We start from the raw sequence: 17,530 nt of genomic DNA, 5'->3' as shown, positions 1-17,530 counted from the left end.
GACTGACTTTCATCAAGCTGCCCACTCAGGAAAAACGTAAAACTGTGACCAGTGCCTGCAACCTGGTTCAGGTTGTCAGTCAACCTACCAGGGTATTTACAAACAAATATAATAGCCATATCTAGGAAAACCAAAGTTCCAAAGGCTGGGTCTAATATAATGTATAAGAGGTCATACAATAAGTTTTGTAGTGATTCATATGTTGATGATGTAAAGAATATTTGCTGGTCTGGGGTGTAATGTGGAGCAACCAGACACTGCACTTGACACATTTATGAAACTACTTATTCCAGTTACTAATAAGCATGCACCCATTAAGAAAATGACTGTAGAAACTGTTAAATCCCCTAGGATTGATGAGGAATTAAAAAATTGTACGGTTGAGAGGAATGAGGCAAAGGGTATGGCAATTAAGTCTGGCAGCCCAACTGATTGGCAAACATTCTGCAAATTAAGAAATCATGTGACTAAACTGAATAAAAAGAAACAACACCATGAAACAAAGATGAATGATAGTAAAAAGCTTTGGGGCACCTTTAAAATGAAATGTTGGGGGAAAAAAGCCAACAGCTCCATCATTCATTGAATCAGATAGCTCATTCATCACAAAGCCAACTGATATTGCCAACTACTTTAATAACTTTTTCATTGGCAAGTTTAGCATCGGACCAAATTATGAAAGACAAGAATTGTACTTTTGAATTCCATCAAGTCAGTGTGGATGAGGTGAAAACATTATTGTTGTCTATCAACAATGACAAGCCACCGGGGTCTGACAATCTGGATGGAAAATACTGAGGATAATAGCAGACAACTCCTATTTGCCACATCTTCAATTTAAGCCAACTAGAGAGTGTGTGCCCTCAGGCCTGGAGGGAAGCTAAAGTCATTCTCGTACCCAAGAATTGTAAAGCCCCCTTTTCTGGCTCAAATAGCCGACCAATCTGCCTGTTACCAACCCTTAGTAAAATTCTGGATAAAATTGTGTTTGACCAAATACAATGCTATTTCACAGTAAACAAATTGACAACAGACTTTCAGCATGCCTATAGGGAAGGACATTCAACAAGCACAGCACTTACACAAATGACTGATGATTGGCTGATTAAAAATTGATGATGAAATGATTGTGGGGCCTGTCTTGTTAGACTTCAGTGCATGTTTTGACATTATCGACCATAGTCTGCTGCTGGAAAAACATATGTGTTATGGCTTTACACCCCCTGCTATAATGTGGATAAAGAGTTACTTCTCTAACAGAACACAGAGGGTGTTCTTTAATGGAAGCCTCTCAGACATAATCCAGGTAGAATCAGGATACCCAGGGTAGTGTTGAGTAAAGCTAGAGTGCCTATGTATGCGGATGACTAAACACTATACATGTCAGCTACTACAGTGACTAAAATGACTGCAACACTTAACAAAGAGTTGCAGTTAGTTTCAGAGTGGGTGGCAAGGATTAAGTAAGCCCTAAATATTTCTAAAACTAAAAGCACTGTATTTGGGACAAATCATTCACTCAACCCTAAACCTCAACTAAATCTTGCAATGAATAATGTGGAATTTGAGCAAGTTGAGGAGACTAAACTGCTTGTAGTGACCCTGGATTGTAAACTGTCATGGTCAAAACATATTGATACAACAGTAGCTAAGATGGGGAGAAGTGTGTCCATAATAAAGTGTTACTCTGCCTTCTTAACAGCACTATCAACAAGACAGGTCCTACAGGCCCTAGTTTTGTCGTACCTTGACTACTGTTCAGTCATGTGGTCAGGTGCCACAAAAAAGGACTTAGGAAAATTGCAATTGGCTCAGAACAGGGCAGCACGTCTCGCCCTTGCATGTACACAGAGAGCTAATATTAATAATATGCATGTCAATCTCTCCTGGCTCAGTGGCGGAGAGATTACAGTGACTTCATCAGTACTTGTATTTATGAGAGGTATTAACATGTTGAATACACCGAGCTGTCTGAACTACTGGCACACAGCTCGGACATCCATGCATAGCCCACAAGACGTGCCACCAGAGGTCTCTTCACAGTCCCCAAGTCCAGAACAGACTATGGGAGGCACACAGTACTACATAAAACCATGACTACATGGAACTCTATTCCACATCAAGTAACTGATGCATGCAGTAAAATTAGATTTTAAAAAACAGATTTAAAAACACCTTATGGAACAGCAGGACTGTGAAGCAACACAAACATAAGCATACACAATATTTTAATTGTAATAAATTAAGACTTTATTGTATTATTCTCCTATTTGCATATTGGATGTAATTAACTGGTCTAAAAAAATGAATTAGTGGAATGGAATCACATAATAGACACACGATAACATACGCACTATACACACACATAAACATGGAGTTAGTACTGTAGATATGTAGTAGTAGGGGCCTGAGGGCACACAGAGTGTTGTGAAATTGTGAATGTATTGTAATGTTTTTAAAATTGTATAAACTGCCTCCATAAGAAATACAAATACACCCTGTACATGCAACAGTCATACGTCCCCTATACGCTCAGTACTTCCAAACCACATCCGTCATATATCTCTCTGAGCTCTAATTTGAAAGTGAAGGAGTTTTCATGTTTGATCTCCTGAAGGTGTTCCTCCTCTCCTACAATTCTCCCTCTAACCCCGTCTCTCCTCCCACTTAACCCCGTCTCTCCTCCCACCTAACCCCGTTTCTCCTCCCACCTAACCCCGTCTCTCCTGCCTCTAACCCCGTCTCTCCTGCCTCTAACCCCGTCTCTCCTGCCTCTAACCCCGTCTCTCCTGCCTCTCTCCCAGGTCCTGAGTGTGTCTCCTGAGCACCCTGCTGTAGTTCTGCTGTTGAGGCAGGTGCAGTGTGAACACCTCCTCCTGTCTAGTGCCGGTACTGCCCTGCCAGCTTCTGTCCTGGAGCAGCTCAGCAGTGCCGTCTCAGCCAATCACACCTCAGTGGCCGCCTGGCACGTGAGTCACACACACTGCTGACTGGGGGGGGTTGAAGATATTGTCCTGGATGTCTGTAAAGTATTGTATGTTCATGTCCTTCTTCCCTCACTTGTCTCTCCCTCCTCTCAGTGGCTGGCGGAGGTGTATCGTACCCAGGGTCTGCTGGTACAGGCAGTAATGGCCTACAGACAAAGCCTGCAGCTGGCCTCCCAGCTTGACCTCCACAGTGGGAAAATGGCATGTCTTCTGCGCCTAGCCCTGCTGGCCCTCAGCCCCTGCATGGTAAGTCTCTCTGGGACTAGCCCTACTGGGTATGGTGAGTCTCCCTCTGGGACTAGCCCTGCTGGCCCTCAGCCCCTGCATGGTGAGTCTCTCTCTGGGACTAGCCCTACTGGGTATGGTGAGTCTCCCTCTGGGACTAGCCCTGCTGGCCCTCAGCCCCTGCATGGTGAGTCTCTCTGGGACTAGCCCTACTGGGTATGGTGAGTCTCCCTCTGGGACTAGCCCTGCTGGCCCTCAGCCCCTGCATGGTGAGTCTCTCTGGGACTAGCCCTACTGGGTACGGTGAGTCTCCCTCTGGGACTAGCCCTGCTGGCCCTCAGCCCCTGCATGGTGAGTCTCTCTCTCTGGGACTAGCCCTGCTGGCCCTCAGCCCCTGCATGGTGAGTCTCTCTGGGACTAGCCCTGCTGGGTATGGTGAGTCTCCCTCTGGGACTAGCCCTGCTGGCCCTCAGCCCCTGCATGGTGAGTCTGGGACTAGCCCTACTGGGTATGGTGAGTCTCCCTCTGGGACTAGCCCTGCTGGCCCTCAGCCCCTGCATGGTGAGTCTCTATCTGGGACTAGCCCTACTGGGTATGGTGAGTCTCTCTCTGGGACTAGCCCTGCTCGCCCTCAGCCCCTGCATGGTGAGTCTCCCTCTGGGACTAGCCCTGCTGGCCCTCAGCCCCTGCATGGTGAGTCTCCCTCTGGGACTAGCCCTGCTGGGTATGGTGAGTCTCCCTCTGGGACTAGCCCTGCTGGGTATGGTGAGTCTCTCTCTGGGACTAGCCCTACTGGGTATGGTGAGTCTCTCTCTGGGACTAGCCCTACTGGGTATGGTGAGTCTCTCTGGGACTAGCCCTACTGGGCATGGTGAGTCTCCCTCTGGGACTAGCCCTACTGGGCATGGTGAGTCTCCCTCTGGGACTAGCCCTGCTGGCCCTCAGCCCCTGCATGGTGAGTCTCAATCTGGGACTAGCCCTACTGGGTTTGGTGAGTCTCTCTCTGGGACTAGCCCTACTGGGTATGGTGAGTCTCTCTCTGGGACTAGCCCTACTGGGTATGGTGAGTCTCTCTCTGGGACTAGCCCTGCTGGGTATGGTGAGTCTCTCTCTGGGACTTGCCCTGCTGGGCATGGTGAGTCTCTCTCTGGGACTAGCCCTACTGGGTATGGTGAGTCTCTCTCTGGGACTAGCCCTGCTCGCCCTCAGCCCCTACATGGTGAGTCTCCCTCTGGGACTAGCCCTGCTGGGTATGGTGAGTCTCCCTCTGGGACTAGCCCTGCTGGCCCTCAGCCCCTGCATGGTGAGTCTCCCTCTGGGACTAGCCCTGCTGGGTATGGTGAGTCTCCCTCTGGGACTAGCCCTGCTGGGTATGGTGAGTCTCTCTCTGGGACTAGCCCTGCTTGCCCTCAGCCCCTGCATGGTGAGTCTCTCTCTGGGACTAGCCCTACTGGGTATGGTGAGTCTCTCTCTGGGACTAGCCCTACTGGGTATGGTGAGTCTCTCTCTGGGACTAGCCCTACTGGGTATGGTGAGTCTCTCTCTGGGACTAGCCCTACTGGGTATGGTGAGTCTCCCTCTGGGACTAGCCCTACTGGGTATGGTGAGTCTCCCTCTGGGACTAGCCCTGCTGGGTATGGTGAGTCTCCCTCTGGGACTAGCCCTGCTGGGTATGGTGAGTCTCCCTCTGGGACCAGCCCTGCTGGGCATGGTGAGTCTCCCTCTGGGACTAGCCCTGCTGGGCATGGTGAGTCTCTCTCTGGGACTAGCCCTGCTGGGCATGGTGAGTCTCCCTCTGGGACTTGCCCTGCTGGGCATGGTGAGTCTCCCTCTGGGACTTGCCCTGCTGGGCATGGTGAGTCTCCCTCTGGGACTTGCCCTGCTGGGCATGGTGAGTCTCCCTCTGGGACTTGCCCTGCTGGGCATGGTGAGTCTCTCTCTGGGACTAGCTCTGCTGGGCATGGTGAGTCTCTCTCTGGGACTAGCTCTGCTGGGCATGGTGAGTCTCTCTCTGGGACTAGCTCTGCTGGGCATGGTGAGTCTCTCTCTGGGACTAGCCCTGCTGGGCATGGTGAGTCTCTCTCTGGGACTAGCCCTGCTGGGCATGGTGAGTCTCTCTCTGGGACTAGCCCTGCTGGGCATGGTGAGTCTCTCTCTGGGACTAGCCCTGCTGGGCATGGTGGGGATGATTGATTCAACATATTTAATACTGAACTTATTATAGGATTTTGTTGATGGGAGTTTCTGGAATACCATGGGATGTTAAATGTACAGTTATTTACACAACCATGACAAGTCAAGAATCTGGAGTTTGTTTGTATTCCAGTAAATTACACAAGTGATCCTTGACATGTGAACCCTTTTTCCTAAAAAATGTCTGAAATGTGGTTAAACCAAGGTAGCCGATGTATTGAGTCAGTTGCTAACACAAAACACGGGCCCATCCCCCCCCAAATACAGAGACCAACAACAGAACACAAACAGACGGCAGGTTAGTGAGGAATGACACACACAATGATGGGACAACTGATCAAAGCCAAGTGGAAATGCAAACAGCACCAAGGGTATTCATTGTCCCTTTCAACAGCCCCAGTGTATGTACAGCTCTAAAAGGGGAGGTTTGAGTTATGCATCAGGCCTGTGAGAATAGCCGTGAGAATAAGGGGTGCTGATGGTGCTGCAGCAACCCCTGAAAATATATATATTTTTAAAAGGAAACAAATGTCCCACTAAAGTAGTTCAATGGGCCTTTACTAGGCCTGTATTAGTAGACCAATATAGCAGTCTGTAGGGAAGAAAAAAATAAATCAAACATCTTCCTGTGGCTATGGCTGTGAGACTTAAGAGGAATAGTGAACCTTGGTGAGAGAGGGGAATGAACGTTTCTCTTCCTGTGGGATGGTAATTATCTGTCTCAGTACCTGCTGAGCCCAAATTAGATTGCAGACAAAGCCTTGAGTAGCATTAGACAATTCCTTGATTAAACAGTGGAACATTGCATTGTCAAGGGACATTCACCTTCTGCTCACCTATATGGAGGTATGAAATGTCTTTATTTTTTTTCTTGTGTGTTTCAGTCGAAAGTCCCTGGTGATGAATGGAAGGAGCTGGTTCTGGAGGCGACCACCGAGGCTCTGAAGCTGGGCCCCTCCCCTGTAGCCCTCCTTGTCCAGGCCCTGCTACACTTCGCCACCAAGATGTCCGCCAGGTGGGAACCCTTGCAACTCATCAGAGTGGCTGGCGATGTCCCAATTATCTTCTTTCTCCCAAAGTGTGGACTTATTCACTTCTTTACCAGTAGCTTCCTTTCAAGTTAGGAATCAGGAATATGGTGAAAACTCCCACTAGCCAATGTCTCCACCAAGGCAATGCTTTTGGATTTCTGGGAAGTAGTGAATGAGTGAACACTTCAGGATAAAGGAGATATTATTGGGATGTACCCATAATCTCCATTTCATATTCTCGCTCCTCGAACCATGACAGCAAATCTTCAATGAATGTGTTCAACAGTACAGTTGATATTACCAGACAGCTTATTCTTGTGTGATACAACTTCATAACACATTCACAATAGTAAAAGCCCGTGCACATCCACTGTAAACAACTCTCCTGTCGTCTGAGTCGGATTGCTCTGATTGTTGTTGTGGTCCAGGGAGACGAGGCGTTTGTTGGAGAGGCTGGTGTACTTCTCCTCCCAAGGTTACCCAGAGACTGTGGCGTGTGTGGCTCGCTGGTACCTCCTACGCCACCTGCATGCCAAAGACGACCTGGAGCTGATGGACGTGAGTACAGAATGAACCAATTACAGCCAAAAGATTTCCAAGAAGTATACAAGTATTCATGTGTGATTGTTTTAAAAAGACTAATGTAACAGTATTTGTGGTGAAAATGAGAACATATTTAATACAGGAGAAAGTATTATATTTACTGTGTATTGATTACTTGGTCTGTCGAAGCAGGGAGCACAGTTGAGGTCAGGTGTACTGTTTCAATAAGGAGCAGGCCGGCCAGGTGGGATGCACTGAGGTAGCAGCAGTTAGCTAGGGACTTCCAATCAGGTAACAGAAGATCATTAGCCTAATGTCTCAGAGGATGGTCAGGTGGTCAAAACACTAGCCTCTGAAGATTGTATCTTGAAATGTTTTGAACAGCGCGGCAGTGGTCATATCATGCATAGGGTGTGTTCGTATGCACAGGGTATGCTGCATGTAGGTAGAAGGTAGTGGTACGCAGTGAATACATCCCTTAAAACATGTTCCTGTCACAATGTTTAGTGTTCCTATTCAGCAGTTTTACTTTGTGTGTCTTTAGACCCTGGTGGATGACGCCAAAGCCAGTGGAGACAGCAGACTGCTGGAGTTCCACACACGGCTCACCTCTTGCTGACTGCCCACTACAGACTGACTGACTGACTACCAGGGGACAGCACAGCTCCATCCACAGCCAGCCACTCACTCTGCAAACAATGCATGACCTGAAGTCAACAATGTATCTCCTTCATTGCCTGACTCTTGTGCTTTCTCTGTCTTTCACAATCGTGTCAAAAGTTTACAGTACTTATGGTATTTGTATGCAATAGATCAGTTTAGGCAATCAGTTCTTACTATGGGATATTGAGATTTGGGAATAACACCAACAGGAGGCACTGAGGGTCAAAACACTAGCCTCTGAAAATGGTATCTTAACTTTTTGAGCAGCGCGGCAGAATGTAGAGGAGTGGTCATATCATGCATAGGTTATGTTGTCGCCTATGTATGATCGAATGCATGAGATGACCACTCCTCTATATCCTGCCATGATGTTCAAAGGGTATTCTTCATGTAGGTAGAAGGGAGGCACGGTAGTGGTAAGCAGTGAACACATTCCTGTGACAAACTGTTACACCCTGGAAGTAAAACATTAACTTCAAGTCCTTAGAGGTGCATTCTGTAGCTTTAAGTTAATTTCTCCAGTGGCAACTCACAGTACCACAAACACATTCAGCCAAAAAAGAAATGGGTACATTTGGATGCACCCAAACCTACACCTTCAGATTCAGCACTTTTGACCAGAAAAAAAATAAGAAGCTGTCTCCCTACAGCTTCTGGTGAATGCTCACTTGTTAACCCATATTTAACTGATCACTTACTAAATGCCTTGACTGACACTTGTGATATTGACAGACAAACAAGATAGTGTTTCAATTCTGTAGTTGGCTAATTAAGAATGTAAGCTTTGTTATTGCACTATGCTGTTTATCATGTAGGAAAGTGCCTTCAGAGCATGAGCTATATTAACATATCTGCTTTTGGGTGTCGCCTTAAGACACAAAGGATGTATCACTTAATAACATGTTTAATTTGCGCTCAAAGCCAACCCACTGGTGCGGAAGGCCACCCTTGATGTATATGCTCTACGCCTGCCCATGAGTCAGGACTGAAGAGTAAAGATGGTTGAAATCACATCACACGCCACTGGGTCTCAAACTCCTCAGATTCCAGTGTAGTTTGCACTGTGCATACTGAGGAAATTGTGTTTAAAACGAGGCACTTTCTCCGAAACGCATCAGCAATAAATATAATTGAAGGAAATTAAGCTGCTGTCCTGAACCTGCTTTTACAATTGTTGCTGCTTTATTTCATGTGAATGCTGTCACACATTGCCAAATGATATCATGTAACCACTGCCATAGCTATATGTAAGAACCACAAACCCTATGAGGATAAAGCATTTTTACTTTGGAGCTCATGTATTTCATATGAAATGGATCAAATCAAACTATTTGCCACATGCGCCGAATACAAGTGTAGACTTTACCGTGAAATGCTTACTTACAAACTCTTAACCAACAGTGCAGTTCAAGAAGAAGAAAATATACAAAGTGATATTAGTGATACTGCAGGAATAAAAAGCCAATACACAGTACCAGTCAAGTTTGGACACCTACTCATTGAAAGGTTTTTCTTTATTTGTACTATTTTCTACATTGTAGAATAATAGTGAAGACATCAGAACTATGAAATAACATGGAATTATGTAGTAACCATTGTTAAATCAAAATATATTTTACATTCTTCAAAGTAGCCACCCTTTGCCTTGATGACAGCTTTGTGCACTCTTGGCATTCTCTCAACCAGCTTCACCTGGAATGCTTTTCAAACAGTCTAGAAGGAGTTCCCACATATGCTGAGCACTTGTTGTGGTCCAACTCATCCCAAACCATCTCAATTGGGTTGAGGTTCGGGTGATTGTGGAGGCCAGGTCATCTGATGCCATCACTCTCCTTGGTCAAATAGCCCTTACACAGCCTGGAGGTGTGTTTGGAGTGCATTGTCCTGTTGAAAATCAAATTATAGTCCTACTAAGCGCAAACTACATGGGATGGTGTATCGCTGCAGAATGCTGTGGTAGCCATGCAGGTTAAGTGTGCCTTAAATTCTAAATAAATCACTGACAGTGTCACCAGCAAAGCACCTCCATGCTTCACAGTGGGAACCACACATGCAGAGATCATCCGTTCACCTACTCTACGTCTCACAAAGACATGTTGGTTGGAACTAAAAATGTCAAATTTGGACTCATCAGACCAAAGGACAGAGTTCCACCGGTCTCATGTCCATTACTCGTGTTTCTTGGCCCAAGCAAGTCTCTTCTTATTATTGATGTCTTTAAGTAGTGGTTTCTTTGCAGAAACTCAGCCATGAAGGCCTGATTCACGCAGTGTCCTCTGAACAGTTGATGTTGAGATGTCTGTTACTTGAACTCTGTGAAGCATTTAATTGGGCTGCAAGTTCTGAGGCTGGTAACTCGATTTAACTTATCTTCAGTGGCAGAGGTATCTCTGGGTCTTCCTTTCCTGTGGCGGTCTTCATGAGAGCCAGCTTCATCAAAGAGCTTGATGGTTTTTGCGACTGCACTTGAAGAAACTTTCAATGTTCTTGACATTTTCCGGATTGACTGACCAAGTCTTAAAGAAATGATGGACTGTAGTTTCTCTTTGCTTATTTGAGCTGTTCTTGCCAGAGTATGGACTTATAGGGGCTATGTTATGTATACAGGGGTGGTACACAACTGATTGGCTCAAATGCATTAAGGAAAGAAATTCCACAAATTAACTTTTAACAAGGCACACCTGTTAATTGAAATGCATTCCAGGTGACTACCTCATCAAGCTGGTTAAGAGAATGTCAAGAATGTGCAAAGGGTGGCTACTTTAAAGAATCTCATAAAATAGATTTTGATTTAACACTCTTTACTATTACTCTGCAAAAAATAAAAAACCCTGGAATGAGTAGGTGTGTCCAAACTTTTGACTGGTACTGTACAAGAACATGCTATGTGTCTTCGTTGATGCCCTCTGGCACATCATTGTTGACCAAAACAGCCACATACAACATAAGCCTACATGTGGAGATAAAAGGTTTGTTCAGGAGATACATTCTGGCCACATGATTGATGTACAGCATATATTTTACAGGAGAAAAAAATGATGTCCCTGAGATACATGTATGCAATAACACACCACCGAAGACTACTAGACCATGACACATCACTGCTACTCCTTGTCTTCTACCCTACCCCCCGAGTCAGGCACTGGCAGAGCAGGTGTGTTTGGTCATTAGGGTGCAGATGTTCTGTCCGCAGCCCCAGCACGGGAGCAGCGTATGTGTGCGATCTGGTGTGGTTTTCCTCTTGCACAGGGTACACACACCCCCAGCCACCGCAACCTGCATGTCTCCACCCCTTCCAATCCCAGCCCGCTTCTGTGAAACCAACTGCTTTAGCTCAGCCAGGATGGTGGGGTTGGGCGCCTTGGCGATACTAGTGACCACGATGCGCTGGGGGTCAAACACACAGTCCTCCTCCAGGCCGCTGGGCACGGATTGCATGCCACAGTTGGGGGGAACCCATGCGGTGTCGTACCCTGCTGCGTTCCAGCTCTTTTGCATAGGGTGGTTGTCTTTGTCGATGCGTTTTACACGACCAGCGTTAACACGCAGCTGCAGCACCACACGGTTGGAGGGGGGGGATTTTAGCGGGTAGCGCTCTGCCTTCTGCTGGTTGCGGCTCACGTACACACCGGGGCCCAACATGCCATCAGGGGACTGGCGGAAGCCATTGGTGATGATGAGCCGAGCAGTCTGGAGATTGGTGCCATGGTACATAGTGTAAGAATCCCCCTTTTGAGGCTCCTGCTCTGCCCCCAGTTCCAACACCAGGGATTTGTCATCGTACACCACGTCCCAGCCAAAGAACGTCAACGACATCCTAGAATGGAATTAATTGGATAGTCAAAACAAAATATTCTTCAGGGTGTATATGGGAGCCAAATAGAACTTCAAATGAATAGAACGGTTTAAAATTATTTGAGTTGGCTGCTAAGTGTAGGCCTACTGCCTGGCATTGGTGTAAAGTGCTTTAAAGTGGCAATATGTAACTTTTTGGGCGACCTGACCAAATTCACACAGAAACGTGAGTTATAGATCTATCATTCTACTTGAAAGCAAGTTTGTTCTATGTGCGTTATTTCAATGCTTCCCATTCTTAAGTTTTGTTTTTGCATCTTTTACTTTCAGTTTAGTACACAACCTTCAAACCGCTGAAAATATAATATTTTTGGTTTTGAAAAATATGATGGTACAATGATTCTCTTAACTATACTAACTTATTTTGTCACATAAACTGAAATTAGGCGAACTATTACAGCAACCAGGAAATGGCAGAGTGATTTCTGCATAGTGCAATTTTAAGTAAAAATACTTTAAAGTACTACTTAAGTAGTTGTTTGGGGTATTTGTATGTTACTATTTACATTTTTGACAACATTTATTTTTACTCCACTACATTCCTAAAGAAAATAATGTTATTTTTACCCCATACATTTTTCCTGACAACCAAAAGTACTGTTACATTTCAAATGATTCCTTATCAGGCTGGGAAAATGGTCCAATTCACGCACTTATCAAGACAATGTCCGAGTCATCTCTACTGCCTCTGATCTGTCTCTCACTAAACACAAATGTTTTGTTTGTAAATTATGACTGAGTGTTGGAGTGTGCCCCTGGCTACCCATACATTTTTAAAACAAGTAAATAGTGCCGTCTGGATTTTTTTATATAAAGAATGAGAAATTATTTCTATGTTTACTTTTACTTTTGATAATTAGATATATTTGAGCAATTACTTTTACTTTTGATACTTAAGTATATTTAAAACCAAACACTTTTAGACATTTAATCAAGTAGTATTTCACTGGGTGACTTTTACTTTTACTTGAGTCCTTTTCTATTAGTGTCAATATGTAACTTTTTGGGCAACCAACCACATACAAATGTGAGTCATAGATCTATAATGTTAATTGAAAACAAGTCTAAAGTGGTCGCTCTGTTATTTCTATGCTTTCCGTTCTTAAGTTTCGTTTTTGAGTCTTTGTCTTTCGGGTTTTGTACACCAGCTTCAAACAGCTGAAACAGCAATATTTTTGGTTATGAAAAATATATTTCACAGCGGTTTGGATGGTACAATGATTATCTACACTATACTAGCTTATTTTGTCACATAAACTGAAATTAGGCAAACTAGAGTTTTAGCAACCAGGAAATGGCGGAGAGAATTCCGCATAGTGCAACTGTAAGGTATCTTTACTTTTACTCAAGTATGACAATTGGGTATTTTTTCCACCACTGCATCCTGATCTCATCATCCCTGTCTATCCCTACAGTGGACCCTAACAGATATAGCCTACTGTAGACTACATTTAAATTACGCTAGAATGTCATATTTATAGTCATATTTCATTTATGTCTTATACATTATACACAGCTGCTAAACATGCAACTGTATGGACCACAGACAATGGCATAACCATAACAGACAGAAATAAAATAAATATTCGTTTAGTTTCAGCCAAGTCCTATCAAAAAGGTTTCCAAATTAGTATTACATGTATATTAGTGTTTTTCTTACCTGTACAGCAATGCGTCGGCGAAGTTCGATCTGAGCAATTCTACTTTCGCTTTCTGTATAACAAAATTGAAAGTAGCCTAAGCTAATGAAATAGCACTACGTTCTAAACAGCGAAACATAATTGGGCCTATATCTTAGAACTCGTAATGCGTATGATTCCCATAGAGAATTTCTCTAGAATTAATTATTGCAACAGTTGCAAGCTCAACTCGGCAACTAACAACTTGGAGGACACTTTTGGGCTGCATATCAATAGTGAAACTATTTCCTCTCCTCCTCACCTTAATATAAGGTTATATCAAATAGTGAATAAGGTGCTGGAGTATAATACAGCAAATTTAGGGGTAGCCCTGACACAAACCCGGTCCAGCGACTGTCAAGCCAACACCTTAACCATTTATGCCTTGATAAGGTTGTTACATGTTGGGTTAAAGTTGCTACATTACCATTACCCCCTTCCTTTGGGAGAGCGTGTCTCCATGCTTCTCAATACCAAGTCCCTCACATGTACACAGCTCTCCGCTTGCTCCACCCACCATCCCACTTCTGACACCAATGGAGCAAATTCAAGGGGTAGCACCAACCGTGACTTTAACCACCCTGGTCCAGCGACTATCAAGTCAGTAACTTAACTGTTATGCCAAAAGGTCCAAACCTCTTGACAAAGTCGCTAAAGATATTCTGGATGGGGAGAGTCAGTCCCTGCAACATGACATACAGCCTTCATAGACTTCCCTACAGGCTATGCTGGCTGCTGCTGTGTAGAACATTAAGAACCTCGTCAATTATGCCATGTCCTCCCCCCTACTTCCCCCTTCCCTCCTCCAAAGACAGCGTGAAGAATTGAAGGGTCTGAAGAGCTAGCTTCACAGCTGTATAAAGCTGAGACTGGTGTGTGATTCATGGCTGGGTTTTTTGTTTCCCATTGGTTCTAGGAATGAAGCCATAAGTTTCCTGGCCGTTAAAACGGAACGTTTTTTAGACATTCTGAGAATAGAAGTGAAAATTTCACCTTTTCCGGGAACTATACCTTTTAGGTTGCAGTTAGGTTCGCAAATGTTTTTCTATGGTTCCCATAAAGTAATTATTTTGGTTTTATTAATGTTCTGAGAACAGAAATTATAGGTTATATGAAGGTAATTAAATAACGTTCTGAGAACATGTTTCAATAATTCTGCTAGCTTAGGTTAACTGTTTTGAACTCCAAGCACAGATAGAACACATGGAATTTAATTTGCTTAGGTATTAATCATGCAAACACATGCCTTTTTTACTGTGGCATGGCGTCAATGAGATTCAAACCATTGATCTTCTGCGCTCTATCCATGGAATTAGTCCACTGTCCACCAGGATGGCTTTGTTTTTTTTTACTCATACAAAGCTGTTCATTTTAGCCTATTCAAACAGACCCAATTTCAAAGGAAACAAGCACTCATTAAGATCATGTGTGGCCAAGTAGTGGGTGTGGCCAACACACCTGAACACAGTTAACAAGATAGAGGACAGAGGGAGTTTTGTTGAGCTGAGAACATTATGTATGTTTTTAAATAACATTCTTAGAACGTTGCAAATGTTTTATTGTGTTTTTCTCTGGAAAGTTTACTTAATGTGCTGAGAACATGACAAATAAAACCATGAGGAAACCTGCAGAAAATATTATTCTGAAGTAATGGAATTCCCACGGAAGAATGTTGTTTCTTAACGTGAACAATTTGAGAACATTGCTTTAAATAAAACCACGAGGAAACCTGTAGAAAACATAATGCTGAACTACTGAAATTCCCACAGAAGTACATTGTTTCTTAATGTTCTCTGAACAATGTGAGAACATTACTGTAAATAGAACCATGAGGAAACCTGTAGGAAACTTTATAGGAAGATTGTATGCAAAATAACCATGAGACAATCACGCTCTCACCAAGCTCTAAGAAACATATATGGTTTTCAGAATGTTATGTGCTAGCTGGGTAGAGCAAGTGCCAGCTCCATGGAGCGATGAGCTAGAAATCGGCATCAGGAAATTGGCATAAGGACCAAACCCAGGCAGAGGTTAATCTTTTTTATGGGATTTATAGTAAAGAAATGTATTTTAACTGTAATGTACATTCATCCAAAATAATTCCAGCATCTGAACAGTGCACTGTGCACCCGCCAACTTTCCTTCAATTAGCAAGTGGCTGAAACACTCACTGGAGAAAGCATCCGAGCGAGCGAAACAGCGCCCCTCTGTCTTACTATATGTAGCTCATGTATCTGATGCTGTCTGGCCAAAAAAAGAGTATGACATGCCATAATAAAACCACCCGTGGGCCGCCAGTTGGGGATCCCTGCCCGAGAGTCTTTTGACCCACGGCTGGGTTTCTACTAAGCTAAGATATGGAATTGTTTTAAGATGGTTATACAAGGACCATTTTGCTATTTGATTTTGCATTTAAGACCCCTGTAGTTAAGAAAATATATATCATTATTTGATGAAATATTGAATTTGTCCTTACTGCTATTAGCCCATAGAAATCCATTGATTAACAGATTCATACATGGTAAAACAGACAGTCAAAAATGTAATAAAAAGTAAGTATGTTTAGAAGTGTATGTCCTATATCTTAAAGATGTAAGAATTGGAACAAATATTCACAACCAGTATACCATTGAAATATATTTTCCAGACCAGTATTGGGTTACCTTTAGACGAGTCCCATTTACAATTGTAGAGGGGTCATATTAGTGTGTATTCCAAACTGTTCGGACAATACATACACTACCGTTCAAAAGTTTGGGGTGACTTAGAAATGTCCTTGCTTTTGAAAGAAAAGCTATTTTTTTGTCCATTAAAATAGCAAAACACCAGTCTCAACATCAACAGTGAAGAGGTGACTCCGGGATGCTGGACTTCTCGGCAGAGTTGCAAAGAAAAAGCCATATCTCAGACTAACCAATAAAAAGAAAAGATTAAGATGGGCAAAAGAACACAGACACTGGACAGAGGAACTCTGACTAGAAGGCCAGCATCCCGGAGTCGCCACTTCATTGTTGACGTTGAGGCTGGTGTTTTGCGGGTACTGTTCAATGAAGCTGCCAGTTGAGGACTTGTGAGGCATCTGTTTCTCAAACGAGACGCTCTAACGTACTTGTCCTCTTACTCAGTTGTGCACCGGGGTCTCCCACTCCTCTTTCTATTCTGGTTAGGGCCAGTTTGCACTGTTTTGTGAAGGGAGTATTACACAGCGTTGTACGAGCGTTGTACGAGATATTCAAGTCTCTTTCTCACTTGGAATAGCCTTCATTTCTAAGAACAAGAATAGGCGGACAAGTTTCAGAAGAAAGTTCTTTGTTTCTGGACATTTTGAGCCTGTAATCGAACCCACAAATGCTGATGCTCCAGATACTCAACAAGTCTAAAGAAGGCCAGTTTTATTGCTCCTTAATCAGCACAAAAGTTTTCAGCTGTGCTAACATAATTGCAAAAGGGTTTTCTAATGATCAATTATCCTTTTAAAATGATCAACTTGGATTAGCTAACACAATGTGCCATTGGAACACAGGAGTGACGGTTGCTGATAATGGGCCACTGTACGCCTATGTAGATATTCCATTAAAATATCAGCCTTTTCCAGCTACAATAGTCATTTACAACATTAAGAATGTCTGCACTGTATTTCTGATCAATTTGATGTTATTTTAATGGACAAAAAAATATGTTTTTCTTTCAAAAACAAGGACATTTCTAGGTGACCCCAAATTTTTGAACGGTAGTGTATGTTTTTCTGAGAAGAACAATTCTCGAGGAGTCTCCGGGTCTGACAAACACAGCAGTAGCTCAGCCACCTTCCACCGGAGATGCGGAAGGCCGACATCGGCGGTTTGAGACGCAGCACATGCAACAAAAAACACCAGATATTTTTTATCTTAAACAGATGGATTTTGATGGGGATTTATTTTTTTATTTCATATGCATCGAGGGAGCATGGGCGGGAGATCAGGCAGAGATGTATTTATTAAATGTTTATGCTCATGAGGCCCCTTGATGATGTGAGCAGTAGCAGCGTGTGGATAAAATCACTGGGGAAGCCGAGCCAAGCCAGTAAATAAGCCCTATTACAACCTATGTTGTGATAATCGCATTGTTTGCCCTATACCACATTTTTCTGCCTGTGTGACTGTTGTCTTTTTGCTGTATCTGCCTTATTTTATATCACGGTGGCACATGTCCACGGTGGCGCATACTCTTTTGGTCCAGACAGCATCAGATACATGGACTACACATAGTGAAACAGAGGGGTGCTGTTTCCCTCTCTCTGATGATTTCTCCGGTGAGATTCTTATGAAAACACAGAGAGACGAAAGATAAATGATTTTACCATTGTTATTTTTTT

General features: G+C 43.7%; 2 protein-coding genes across 3 annotated transcripts in view; one reads left to right on the top strand and one right to left on the bottom strand.

The window, feature by feature from the left end:
- ttc37 (tetratricopeptide repeat domain 37) overlaps positions 1-9,119 on the top strand; it is a 34,263-nt gene extending 25,144 nt beyond the window's left edge. For both annotated transcript variants that reach the window (XM_024415841.2, XM_024415831.2), the window contains exons 37-41: positions 2,805-2,969; positions 3,081-3,233; positions 6,290-6,420; positions 6,865-6,994; positions 7,524-9,119. In XM_024415841.2, coding sequence (XP_024271609.1) covers positions 2,805-2,969; positions 3,081-3,233; positions 6,290-6,420; positions 6,865-6,994; positions 7,524-7,598 — 654 coding nt within the window. In that variant the 3' untranslated portion in view covers positions 7,599-9,119. The remainder of the gene's footprint in view (positions 1-2,804; positions 2,970-3,080; positions 3,234-6,289; positions 6,421-6,864; positions 6,995-7,523) is intronic.
- A 1,273-nt stretch (positions 9,120-10,392) lies between these two features.
- gig2p (grass carp reovirus (GCRV)-induced gene 2p) lies at positions 10,393-13,711 on the bottom strand. The gene is made up of 3 exons (XM_024415818.2): positions 13,604-13,711; positions 13,158-13,210; positions 10,393-11,459 (listed from the first exon to the last, which is right to left on the bottom strand). The coding sequence occupies exons 1-3, from the start codon at positions 13,694-13,696 to the stop codon at positions 10,778-10,780; spliced, it is 828 nt and encodes a 275-aa protein (XP_024271586.1). The 5' UTR covers positions 13,697-13,711; the 3' UTR covers positions 10,393-10,777.
- Positions 13,712-17,530: the final 3,819 nt, after the last annotated feature.

This window comes from Oncorhynchus tshawytscha, linkage group LG04 (assembly GCF_018296145.1).
Source record: "Oncorhynchus tshawytscha isolate Ot180627B linkage group LG04, Otsh_v2.0, whole genome shotgun sequence".
NCBI lineage: Eukaryota > Metazoa > Chordata > Actinopteri > Salmoniformes > Salmonidae > Oncorhynchus > Oncorhynchus tshawytscha.
This window is presented reverse-complemented; position numbering and strand designations above follow the sequence as displayed.